This window comes from Eumetopias jubatus, unplaced genomic scaffold, assembly GCF_037043125.1.
Source record: "Eumetopias jubatus isolate StellerSeaLion01/CBP00866 unplaced genomic scaffold, mEumJub1_p1.0 scaffold_7, whole genome shotgun sequence".
Taxonomy (NCBI): Eukaryota; Metazoa; Chordata; class Mammalia; order Carnivora; family Otariidae; genus Eumetopias; species Eumetopias jubatus.
This window is the reverse complement of record NW_028274813.1, coordinates 3604359-3616952: the sequence shown is the minus strand read 5'-3', so window position 1 is coordinate 3616952 and position 12594 is coordinate 3604359. Positions and strand designations below refer to the sequence as shown.

Genomic DNA, 12594 nt, shown 5'->3' with positions numbered 1-12594 from the left:
TCCTGGAGCCACCTCACCATGTGCTTGGCTTACTCCTTCTGTTTCATAAAGGGATTCTGACCTTTGTTTTATGTGGTATAAAAGGAAAGTAGATGTGAAGGTGCTAGTTGTGATTTGTGTGAAAGCAAGCAAGTCTCTAAGTGAGGAGGTGTGGGGGTCCTCGAGTGAGCTGCGCCCCTTCTCTGGATGTAGGTGTCCATCAGCGGAGAGTGGTCGCCGTGGCAGGCCAAGGTGCCTCAGATTGAAGTGGAGACACACAAGGTGGCAGCCCCCGATGTTGTCGTGCCGACTCTGGACACTGTCCGCCACGAAGCCCTCTTGTACACCTGGCTGGCCGAGCACAAGCCACTGGTCTTGTGCGGCCCCCCGGGGTCTGGCAAGACCATGACACTCTTCAGCGCCCTCCGGGCCTTGCCTGACATGGAGGTAAAGAGGCTGGGATGTGGGCAGCAGGCCTTTCAGTGCTCGAATGCGGGATGGGCCTTACAGTCCTTCGTTTGTTTCTCCCTGTCTGAAGGTTGTGGGTCTTAACTTCTCAAGTGCTACTACCCCAGAGCTCCTGCTGAAGACTTTTGACCACTACTGTGAGTACAGACGCACACCTAATGGGGTTGTTTTGGCTCCTGTTCAACTTGGAAAGTGGCTGGTACTATTCTGTGATGAGATCAACTTGCCGGACATGGATAAATATGGGACACAGAGGGTGATATCCTTCATCAGACAGGTTTGTGTATATCCACAAGTCCCCACTGCCCTTGTTCACATTTGCTCCTGATGTGCTAACGCTCCTACTTGCCCTCAGATGGTGGAGCACGGAGGCTTTTACCGAACCTCAGATCAAACATGGGTGAAGCTGGAGAGAATCCAGTTTGTTGGGGCTTGTAATCCACCCACCGATCCTGGAAGAAAGCCCCTCTCTCACAGGTAACACAGCTTTGTAGACTGCGCTGGCCTCACACACACCTGTTCCAGGATTGTTTTAGATGTAGCACAATGAAAATCTGATTGTAATTATAAAAAAGTAACAAAATCCTGCTTATCATAGGGTGGCCCCTGGGCTCCTTTCGCTGTGCTGCAGTCCTAGGAAAACACACTTGAAAATAAAAGCACTGACTCTTGAGTAGTAATGAGCTAACCACCGCCTAGGGCCAAGATGGGGTAGAATACGCCTGAATCATTTTCCCATTTCCCATCTTTGCTTGGCTCTTTTTCAAGTTTTTTTGCATCTGCTGTTATGTGTCAGAGCCAGGCCTGAGCGGTTTGTGTGTAATCTCTGTGTTAACTGTGACATGAAGCCTGCATGGATAGATGGGGAAGCAGCCCCGGGGGTGGGCCCGAGACGGGGCCACTGACCACTCAGGCGCACCGCTCCTTCCCTTGAGTGGCTGAGCCAGCTGTCCTCACACAGATTCTTGCGTCACGTGCCTGTTGTGTATGTGGATTACCCGGGACCCGCCTCCCTGACACAGATCTACGGCACCTTCAACCGGGCCATGCTGAGGCTCATCCCATCCCTGCGCACGTACGCGGAGCCGCTCACGGCCGCGATGGTGGAGTTCTACACCATGTCTCAGGTACTCAGGGCTTCTCTGCTCCTCTAGTAACTGAAGAACACTGTTAAAAGATTGAGCTTTAGTGAAAAAGAGACGTGGTTCTCACGATTGTGACTTGCCAGTCTTGGGGAAGCCTTCCCGAGGGCGCATGAGAGAGCTGCCCATCTGCCTGTGGGGACAGCATCATGCTCCTAGTGCTTTATGAGCACTTGCCTGTCCCATGTTGCAAATGTTTTTCCTAGTATTTAGTTGGCTTTTAATTTTGTAGAACTGCAACTTTCTCTGCAGAATTTTTAATGTCGAGTGTCTTTTTTTCTCTTTATTTCTGCTTTTGAAATCATGCTTTCCCTGAACTTAGGAATTACCTTTTTTAAAGTATTTTTGGAAGAATTTTTTGTACTTTCTTTTAAATATAATTAATTTCAATGTAAAAATGAGCAACTTCGATCAAACTTTGTTCTGGGTAGTTGTCCAGTTGTTCCAACATTACTAATTCATCCTTAAATATTTCAGGGCCTAGGTAGTTCATTTTCAATATAAAAACGTTATACAGCATTTGACCTTTTACTGACTTTTCATGTCTTAAGATATTTACACATACCTCCACTTTTCTGAACCCGCAGGAGAGATTCACTCAGGACACACAACCCCACTATATCTACTCACCCCGTGAGATGACAAGGTGGGTACGAGGGATCTTCGAGGCCCTGAGACCTCTGGAGACTCTGCCCGTGGAAGGCCTTATTCGGATTTGGGCACATGAAGCCCTCCGTCTCTTCCAAGACAGGTAAAGCCGAGGCTGCGGTTAGCTTCATAGTCCCCTACTCAGATGCTTACCACCCTCCAAGTTAGGGTGTATGCAAGGCTGCCCTGCCCAGTTTGAGCCAGGCTCTGCTGGTGGTGAAAGGGGGTGGAGGGGGTGAGAGTGGACTTGTGTCTGGGCACTGAGCACAGCCACCCCCAAGCGTTGATGGGTCTCAGGGTGCAGGGACTGCCCTCTGCTGCTTACTGAGTGGCATGGGACAGGGCACTTCCAATAACCTCTACAACCGTCAAGTGGGTACCGCATAACCTTGTCAAAGCTAGAGGTCTCGAGAATTTGAATGCCTTCTGGGGGCCGTTGGCTGGCTTAGTTGGTGGAGCATTCGACTCTTGACCTCAGGGTCATGACTTCGAGCCCCATGTTGGGTATGGAAAGTACTTAAAACAAAACAAAACAAAACACCATGATTGAATGCCTTCTAACAACTACGTGGCATAGCGTTTCCGTAACCCCCGCTCCTCACCCTCGATCTTTACTCTCATCGGAGGGTTTGCAGCTCCGTCCTTGGGATTTCAGTTTTCTCTTTACCTGTTGGCCACTTGTCTCAGGAGTTGCCTTCTAGCTTCTGAGTTTTTCTGGTGAAGTCACCAGTACTTAGGGAAAGCTGCTCATGACCGGAGTGATCAGTGTGGATCGTGGAAAGTTTTGTGGTTCGAGTCACAGGAAATGCCAGAGTGAAAAGTTGGATCTTTACCTCTTGAGGAATCTTGAAAGTTACTGACATTTTATTAGCCAGAACCAACTTCTTGCATTCTTTATGGTTCAGTACGATCTTTGTTTGACAATAAATTCTTAATTTTCCTAGCTCCTGCCCTGTCATTTTTTTCTTGTATTTTTAATTTTATGTATTTTAGCCTGCATAGACTTTTAGGCTCATTTTAGGCTGGTGTGAGGAAAAGTTAAATTTGTGTTGCTTTGACTCTATTCTAAGCAGTAAATCTTAATTGATTTACCACCACAGTTTCCCACCCAAATTATTAGGGGGAATGATCTGCCTGTGACCTGGGTTACTCAGAACAGTGCAGGAGGGCAGGCCTTTAATGGCAGGGCAGGTCCCCTCACTCCCGGGGTGTGAGGTGGCCGTATGCAGAGGACACAGTCCCTCTGACCACTCACCGTCCTAGATATACGTGATTGGTAGCAATTAGTTAATGGTTACTCCCCGAGGAGAACCCAAGGTGGATGATTCCCTCTAGACTGAGAAGTACTTAGGTGTTTGGCAGCTACACCTCTAGACCAGTGAGTCCGGCCTCCAGGCAGCTTTTCTCATCCATGCTTTCAAGGAGTCTCAGAATTTTGCTTTGTTATATAGATCTCTGGCTTTCAAATCAGGCTCCTGGAGTCCTTGAGTTCCACACAGCTGCCCTGACCAAGAGCCCAGTGTCCCAGATGAGCAAAGCAAGGTGGAGCAAGGAACATGCTAGGTTTATTTATTTATTTATTTAGATTTTGTTTCTTTTATTTGACAGAGAGAGACACAGCGAGAGAGGGAACACAAGCGGGGGCGTGGGAGAGGGAGAAGCAGACTTCCCGCTGAGCAGGGAGCCTGATACGGGGCTCGATCCCAGGACCCTGGGACCATGACCCGAGCCGAAGGCAGACGCTTCACGGCTGAGCCACCCAGGCACCCCTAGGTTTTTTTGTTAAAACAAAAACGAAAAAACCTCTAATACTCTCTTTTTTAATAATGAAAAAGTTTGAGCTATGATTTTCGCAGATTTCCCAAAATACCAGAGACAAAATTTTGTTTTCGTTAAAATGTAGCAATGGCAGTGTTGCTTGTAAATTCTGACTGGCTGCAGTAACCATATGCCCTGCCTTCACTAGACCTGCACCTGGTGGCCTGCTAACTGTATCACGGAGTCAGCTTCTCAGGAGGGGCCTGTGCCTGCCCTCCCCCCTAATAATCCACAAGGACAGGTCCGGTCTCACCTGCTTGCTTCATGGTTTTCTTTATAAGCCCTGTGTCTCCAACGCTGTGCTTGTCACAGTTCCCATTCTTTTGTTCTCTTACTGCCCCCGTGATATTGGGAACTTTATACTAAGCAAGCTGAGAAACTAGTCATGTTTTATCTTATTTTTTTAAGATTTTATTTATTTGAGAGAGAGACAGCACGAGCTGGTGGGAGAGGCAGAGGGAGAAGCAGACTCCCTGCTGAGCAAGGAGCCTGACGAGGGACTCGATCCCAGGACCTTGGGATCATGACCTGAGCCAAAGGCAGACGCCCAACCGACCACCACTCAGGCGTCCCTCCTGTTGTTATTTTAAAAATCAGTGTGATCAGTCATTCTTAGAGGAGGAATTTTTTTTTACTTCTATTTGTTTCTGCTTTTGTTTTTTAAGTAATCTGTATACCCAGCATGGGGCTTGCACTTAAGACCCCGAGATCGAGTCGCACGCTCTACCAACTGAGCCAGCCCGGCACTCCTAGAGGAATTTTTTTAAATGTAGTGGTTCCATAGTTTTGAGGGGTTTTATATTTAATGTCAAAATTTTGGATTGTTTAAGCTGTCTGGAGTTCAGATTCTTAAGTTTTTCCATTTGTAGAAAATGAAAATTTCTGGTAAGGGCTAATTCTAGCCCTTGGAGTGGCCCACAGCACCAATAAAACCTGGTGTTTTCACACCACGGCCTCTGGACTGATAGGCATGCCACTCTTCTTCCAACAGACTCGTGGAGGACGAGGAGAGGCGCTGGACGGACGAGAACATCGATATGGTTGCTCTGAAGCACTTCCCCAACATAGACAAAGAGAAGGCGATGAGCCGGCCCATCTTGTACAGCAACTGGTTGTCAAAGGTAACAGATACGTCATTTCAGAAATACTTCTTTTTGTCCTTTTAGTTAGAATTCTCTTCTAATCAAAAATAGCTTTTTCCTGAAGCACCCTGTGAGTGGAGATTTGGGTATAGGCATGATGCACTACACATTTGCTGATAATGTGGGGCAAACAGTCCCAGGAATGCGGCTGGGGCTGGTTGCCTGCCGTGTGTTTCCTACTCCCGTGAAGTGGCCGCTACAAGAGCCGTGCCGCTCCAGCCAGCAGGGGTCACGGCTTCCACACGTTTGCAGTGAAAGGAGACTTTCCCTTTGCTTTCACTTTCCTCACGCTATAAAAATGAGCTAATTATGAATAACTTGCATGAAAACGTTTCATATACTTTGTACTAAACAAAGTTGACGTTCCCAGAATAGCTATGAGCTGTCCTTTTTCCAGAGAAGTAGGATGTTTTAGTAAGTTGTAGTTTCAGTATGCATTTCATTCAGTAGGAAGTGCAGACACAGGGATGAGTAAAGTCTTCCTGTAGGGAGCTCACAGTCCAACAGGGGAGACAGGTGGAAACGGCTCCGTCTGGGGAGAGATCTTGGTGGAGCAGACCCTGGCGTTGGGTCTTAAAGAGGGCCTCACGGAAGCAAGAAATAGCAAGATAGGTTTGTTTGGTGCTGCTAGAATTTTCTGCTCATTTATAGGCACCATCTTCTTCCAGTGGTTCATCTGTCACTGTCTCTGTTGTGTCTTTTGAAGAACCAATATTGTTAAAGCTCTGTCATTTAACCCATAATCCATTTATAATTGTGTGTGTATGTGGAGTGAGCTACAGGTCCGTTTCCAGTTTTTCCTGAGGGATGTCCATTGTCCCAACATAGGACCCAGCACTGTTGGTTGGATAATCCCTTACTGGGCAGCGTCTCTCTGTCGTCATGGGCTCCCCGCATGCAAGGGTCTGTTTCAGAGGCTCTGTCCTGTTCTGTTGATTATTTGTCCCTTCCTGAGCTCAGATTGCAGGGCCCTGAGAGCGATGGTAAAGTCTGATGAGTAGGCCTTCACACCTGCTGCTTCTTTAGGGACTCTGACCATCCTTGGCCCTCTCCTCTTCCAAATGAAATTAGAATTGGCTTGTCCAGTTATACTAAAACCACCACCCCTGTCCACCCTTGAGATTGAGGCCAGGATTACATTGGCTTTCCCTGTCAGTTTGGATGGAACTGACATTTTTACAGTAGTTTGCTTTTCTCTGCATGGTCATGGTCTTTGTCTTCATTTTTTTTAGGTCCTTCTGTAAGGTCTTTTTAGTGAAGTTCAGTTTTCTCTACAAAAATTTTCCATGGTTTTAGATCCAGTCCTAGTTAACGTATATTTTTGTTGCTATGTTGTAAATACCTTCTTTTGTTGCATTTTTTTTTAAGATTTTATTTTTTAAACAATCTATACACCCAACATGGGGCTTGAATGAACTCACAACCCTAAGATCGAGAGTCTCATGCTCTACCGGCTGAGCCAGCCAGGCGCCCCTGAGTATATGGAAATATAACTGGCGTAATAACAAAGATGATTTCTTAGTAATTTGGGTCTTACCTTTTTTTCTACAGGATTACATCCCTGTAGACCAGGAAGAATTGAGAGATTACGTCAAAGCTCGGCTGAAAGTCTTCTATGAAGAAGAACTTGATGTCCCTCTGGTCCTGTTTAATGAAGTGTTAGACCACGTGCTCAGGATCGACCGGTGGGCTTTTTGTTGTTACAGCCTCACCACTGGCCTAAGCTACTGTTAATGTAGGATCCTGCCAGGCCTCCCCACCTTCCCCCACCTCACCTCCACCCCGCCTCTCCACCAAACAACCCCCCTTTCCCCTCCCCGCCCCCCCGTCCTTCTCAGTCCAGCTTCTCTGTCCCATACTTGCCTGCTGCTCGGCACTTACTCAGGTCCTGCTAGCAGTCTGTTCCTACCACGATTGAAAGCTCTATTAGAATTGGGTCTGTCTGGGGCGCCGGGGTGGCTCAGTCGTTAAGCATCTGCCTTCGGCTCAGGTCATGGTCCCAGGGTCCTGGGAGGGAGTCCTGCATCGGGCTCCCTACTCAGGAGAAGCCTGCTTCTCCCTCCCCCACTCCCCCTGCTTGTGTTCGCTCTCTCGCTGTGTCTTTCTCTGTCAAATAAAAAAATAAAATCTTTAAAAAAAAAAAAAAAGAATTGGGTCTGTCTGCCTCCTGCCATCTGAGCTTCTGGAGGACGGGACCGCATCCTACTGATATTTGCATCCCCCTAGACCTGGCAAATAGCGATTGCTCAACAACTGTTTAACCTACAGATTGAAGTTAAAACACATTAAAAATGTTGTAGATTAACTCCTGAGAAAGTTTAGGACCTGAGTGTTGAAAGGGGAACAGATCATAAAAGTCTTGAATTGTATCTTTTTCTGATAATGTTTCAGAATATTCCGCCAGCCTCAGGGCCACTTGCTTCTGATTGGTGTCAGTGGAGCGGGAAAAACCACCCTGTCCCGTTTTGTGGCCTGGATGAATGGTTTGAGCGTGTACCAGATTAAGGTGGGTCTGGTCGACACTTTTAAACCCAGCAGTGGATTCCTGATGCATGCACGCGGCTCCTTGAGTGAGAACGGACCTAACCTGTCAACTCCTTCTGTAGGTGCACAGGAAGTACACCGGGGAAGACTTTGATGAAGACCTTCGGACCGTGTTGAGGCGTTCTGGCTGTAAGAATGAAAAGATTGCATTTATCATGGATGAATCCAACGTATTGGATTCTGGATTCCTGGAGCGAATGAATACGCTTCTGGCCAACGGGGAGGTAAGTGCCACATGGCATGCTGTTGCGTATGCGTGGCGGCAGGTCACCAGAACCAGCCAGTAGTCGTGCTCTCTCATTCACTAGGTTCCTGGCCTCTTCGAAGGGGACGAGTATGCCACCCTGATGACCCAGTGTAAAGAGGGGGCCCAGAAGGAGGGCTTGATGCTGGACTCACATGAGGAGCTGTACAAATGGTTCACCAGCCAGGTCATCCGCAACCTCCACGTGGTCTTCACCATGAACCCGTCGTCAGAGGGGCTCAAGGACCGCGCAGCCACTTCCCCAGCACTTTTCAACAGGTACGCCGGGGTCTGCTCAGCTCCGGGTCATGGGAGCCGGTTTCTCCCCAAGGGGCAGGCCCTGCTCTTGGGGGCTGTGTGAGACGTGGGTGTCTTTCTCAGGTGTGTGTTGAACTGGTTTGGGGACTGGTCCACGGAAGCACTGTATCAAGTGGGCAAAGAATTCACAAGTAAAATGGACCTGGAGAAGCCCAACTACATCGTGCCCGATTACATGCCTGTCGTGTATGACAAACTGCCACAGCCGCCGTCACACCGCGAAGCTATCGTAAACAGCTGTGTGTTTGTTCATCAGACTCTCCACCAGGTGGGTTCGGTGTCCAGGCCGCAGAAGAGTAAACCGATGAAGACGAGAGCTGGGGGGACGTGGTAGTAGACGTGACGCCATGGCCCGTTTTTACCTCTGTCGGGGGCACATCCTCCTCGTTACCAGCCTGCACCTTGTGGGGTCACTGACCTTCGCTTCTCTCTGGTGTCTGCCTCTGTAAAGCGTTCTTCTCTGCTTTTCTTATCTCCCTGCCCGTGTGGGTGTGTGGGCCCTGGTTCTCCATTCTGCACCAGGGGTCAGCGTGCTTTTACTGTAGAAGGCCAGTTAGCTAATGCCTTGGGCTTTGTGGACCAGGAGGGTCGGTAGGGCCGTGTGCCGCTAGCGCTTCATTTGCAGGAACATCAGTGGCGGCCAGGGTTGCTGACCCTTGCTTTAGACTCCTTGTCATGGAAGAGTCCAGTCGGCTCCTATCTGAAAGGCTTTGTGAAAATCACTCTGAACCTTTGTGGGTGTCCCATTGACCCCTGCCCTGCCACCCCTGCCGCACCTGCAGGCTGCCCCCGTTTCCTCCGGAGTGTGGCCCGGCGCTGGCTTCCCTCACTGGTCTCGTGTCCCGTTGCCCTGCTTTAGTCTGAGGGCCCAGAGCAGCCGGTCACACAGAGCTGTGCCCTCGCGCCCTCTTCCTGCTGTTGTCTCTTACTTCAGTGTCCGTGGAAAATAAGCAGAAGCAGAGGAGGCACGGCGCACAGTACCCCCAGTTGTGGAGCCGATTCACACGGAGTACACGGGTGCAGTCGCCGAGGTCACCTCTGTGTCGTAGAGATGTTTAAGGAGAGAGCTTAGGGGTCTCAGGGGCTCCCTGGGATCTTACAGGAGGCTGAGCTGAGACCCCAGCTCAAGTGTGACTCCTGGGGGCTGAGTCCATGCCACCGTGTCACATGGCAGAGCAGTAGCTTTTTGAGGTGAAGTCACAGAGAATGTTCTGGAGAGTGAAAAGATTGAACTATTTTCTAAAAGGCTAATGCTCGGCTAGCAAAGCGCGGGGGCAGAACGATGGCCATCACGCCTCGCCACTACTTGGACTTCATTAACCATTACGCCAACCTGTTCCACGAGAAGCGGAGCGAGCTGGAGGAACAGCAGATGCATTTGAATGTCGGACTCAGAAAGATCAAAGAAACGGTTGACCAGGTACATCCCAGGGCTTCGCTTCCCTTACAGGCAGGGGGCTGACGTGAGGACCCTTTCCAGGTGATTTCTGCGTGATTCTGTTTTCCTAACGTGGCGTCTGTCCCTCAGGTGGAGGAGCTGCGGCGTGACTTGAGGATCAAGAGCCAAGAGCTGGAGGTGAAGAACGCGGCCGCCAATGACAAGCTGAAGAAGATGGTAAAAGACCAGCAGGAGGCGGAGAAGAAGAAGGTACGTGTCTCAGGAGCCCTGGCCTGCTGGGCAGTCTCGGGAGCGTAGGAAGTCTAGTCTGGTGGGCTTCGGGGTTTGACAGGTTGGGATGGGGGTGTCTGGGTGGGGTAGGGAGTGTTCAGGAGTCACTCAGCAAAGTAACCAGTACTCACAGCCGAGCCCTTCTTCCTTTCTAGGTGATGAGCCAAGAAATTCAGGAACAGCTGCATAAGCAGCAGGAAGTGATCGCAGACAAACAAATGAGTGTCAAAGAAGATTTGGACAAAGTGGAGCCTGCTGTCATCGAGGCCCAGAACGGTACGCGGTCCTGTCCGATCTGGCTTTCTAGAAAGGGTGCCCTCCATCCACGGTGCTGTGGAAGGTGGGGACTGAGCCTGGTCGATATCTCAAGGCTTTCCTAAACACTGAAGACTGTCTTTGTCTCATAAAGCAAAGTTCTTACAACGCTACACTGTTTTCACCAGAGTAGAACCCTTCTCGTGAGAGACAATTGACAAAATAAAGTTTATGTGAATACATGGGTTTTTAAAAAAAATCTGGTGATAATTACATGAACATGCTCTTAGGAATCCCTGATTTGAACATCAGCAGAAGTGCCATAAAGCGTGCAGTGTTTGTGGTCTCGTGGTTGTCCGAGCGTGCTCCGGCCGGGCCAGTGACTACTGACTTAGATGCTGTAGCAGGCGCTCCCCGCCCCCGCCCCGGGCCCGCCCCTCCCCTGTGCTCCCTCCCGGCCCCACGGTGTTTGTTCCACACATGAAGTCTTCCTATTACACCATAGGGGGAATTGACAGACACCGTCCGAACTATAGATTTTCCTTGAGAGTCAGATTAAATGAGAACTTCATGTAGTTCTCACTGCCAAGTAACCACTGAAAAACTGTTTTCATAAAAGTTCAGGCCAGATAACTGTGTTTTAGCTTGTAGAAGGCATCGGCCATCCCTTTAGAACTGTATTCACCCAGCCAGGCAGACAGTTTCCAGGCAGACTGAAAACATTTTTGTTTAAATTGTGGAAGACACGTACATGATTAAAATACCTGAATCGTTTTAAGTCTTTCTGGAGGTGAAGGAGTTAATGGGGGCCTGTGAGATTGCAGAAGGCAGCATTCTGCTGTTTATGGAATGTTCAGTGTGGGCTTGTTAGTAAAGTGAGGTCTTCGTATTTACTTAAAAGGTCGGTTACTCCTACTATTCTAGTTTAAGTTTAAAGACGAAGTCTCGTTTGCTGGGACCTTCCAAGCAGTGACCGCCCCCCACCTCGTCAGAGCCACGGCTCTGGTGTGCGGCGGCCCCTCACTGCGCTTCCTCTGTCCCCCTCCCACCCCCACCTCTTCTGCTGCCGCTGTGCTCAGCCGTGAAGTCGATAAAGAAGCAGCACCTGGTGGAGGTGCGGTCCATGGCCAACCCTCCTGCGGCCGTGAAGCTGGCACTCGAGTCCATCTGCCTGCTGCTGGGGGAGAGCACCACGGACTGGAAGCAGATCCGCTCCATCATCATGAGGGAGAACTTCATCCCCACCATCGTCAACTTCTCTGCGGAGGAGATCAGGTAAGTGTTGCCAGGAAGCAGAAGACCGTGCCCAGGTGTTGGGAGGTGGCCCTGCTATGGCGTGGCCGTGTCACTGTGGCTGGGCGTATGCCAGAAGGTGGCGTCTGTTACGTTAGGGCACACATACCTTCCAAGCCGTTTCCCTCAAAGGAGTAGTCCGATTTCTTCCTCCCATTCCCGGCACTAGCTTTCCGATTCCTTAGCCCCTGTGAGCCAAGTCCTGCGCCATCGCCACGTAGCGAGCACCTCCCCCGCAGAGCTGGTGCTGGACACTGCCTCCCATCAGGGGAGGGTCAGGGCAGGAGGGTCCGAGGCCTTCCTGGCGGCAGCGCCACTGTCACCCAGAACACAGGCGGGTCTGGTCACAGGGGCAGCAGATGGGAACTGGCCTTTACGTTTCGGTTTCCTAAAAACGCTACATTCACCCTACACGAACTTAGAGCTACGTTTCCTCTTTTGCAGCGATGCCATCAGGGAGAAGATGAAGAAAAACTACATGTCCAACCCAAGCTACAACTACGAGATCGTGAACCGGGCGTCCCTGGCCTGTGGGCCCATGGTGAAGTGGGCGATCGCACAGGTAGCCGGTGTGGCCCCGGGCTCCTGTGCGGAAAGCCACAGCCCGTCCGGTCGCTTGTGAAGAGTAACTACCATTTGTCCCCCTCAGCTTAACTACGCCGACATGTTAAAGCGGGTGGAGCCCCTGCGCAATGAGCTGCAGAAGCTGGAGGACGATGCCAAGGACAACCAGCAGAAGGCCAACGAGGTGGAGCAGATGATCCGGGACCTGGAGGCCAGCATCGCCCGTTACAAGGAGGAGTACGCTGTCCTCATCTCGGAGGCCCAGGCCATCAAGGCGGACCTGGCCGCTGTGGAAGCGAAAGTAAGACTGTCGCCAGGCCATGCCTTTCTGCCGACTCCCTTAGCTCGCTCTGCCCGTGTGCACGCCCCACGTTCATCTCGGCCAGCTAGCTCTGGGGTGTCTGAGAGGTCCTGCCGGCTTCCCTGGGTAGTTACTGACCGGCATTAACTAAGACAGGTGGATACCAGGGGGTGATCTGAGGCTAGGGAGCCCCCTCCCCACGCCAGCCC

The 12594-nt window shown here is 50.4% G+C and overlaps 1 protein-coding gene across 2 annotated transcripts in view; it reads left to right on the top strand.

Annotated features, from left to right (window-relative positions):
- The window catches only part of DYNC1H1 (dynein cytoplasmic 1 heavy chain 1), a 69455-nt gene that overhangs the window by 44594 nt on the left and 12267 nt on the right, over positions 1 to 12594 (top strand). For both annotated transcript variants that reach the window (XM_028099764.2, XM_028099753.2), the window contains exons 38-54: positions 193 to 426; positions 518 to 724; positions 803 to 924; positions 1409 to 1574; positions 2177 to 2340; positions 5047 to 5176; positions 6749 to 6882; positions 7589 to 7703; positions 7804 to 7965; positions 8050 to 8264; positions 8367 to 8571; positions 9550 to 9723; positions 9832 to 9951; positions 10128 to 10248; positions 11307 to 11502; positions 11965 to 12082; positions 12170 to 12385. In XM_028099764.2, the coding sequence (XP_027955565.1) occupies positions 193 to 426; positions 518 to 724; positions 803 to 924; positions 1409 to 1574; positions 2177 to 2340; positions 5047 to 5176; positions 6749 to 6882; positions 7589 to 7703; positions 7804 to 7965; positions 8050 to 8264; positions 8367 to 8571; positions 9550 to 9723; positions 9832 to 9951; positions 10128 to 10248; positions 11307 to 11502; positions 11965 to 12082; positions 12170 to 12385 (2799 nt within the window). The remainder of the gene's footprint in view (positions 1 to 192; positions 427 to 517; positions 725 to 802; positions 925 to 1408; positions 1575 to 2176; positions 2341 to 5046; positions 5177 to 6748; positions 6883 to 7588; positions 7704 to 7803; positions 7966 to 8049; positions 8265 to 8366; positions 8572 to 9549; positions 9724 to 9831; positions 9952 to 10127; positions 10249 to 11306; positions 11503 to 11964; positions 12083 to 12169; positions 12386 to 12594) is intronic.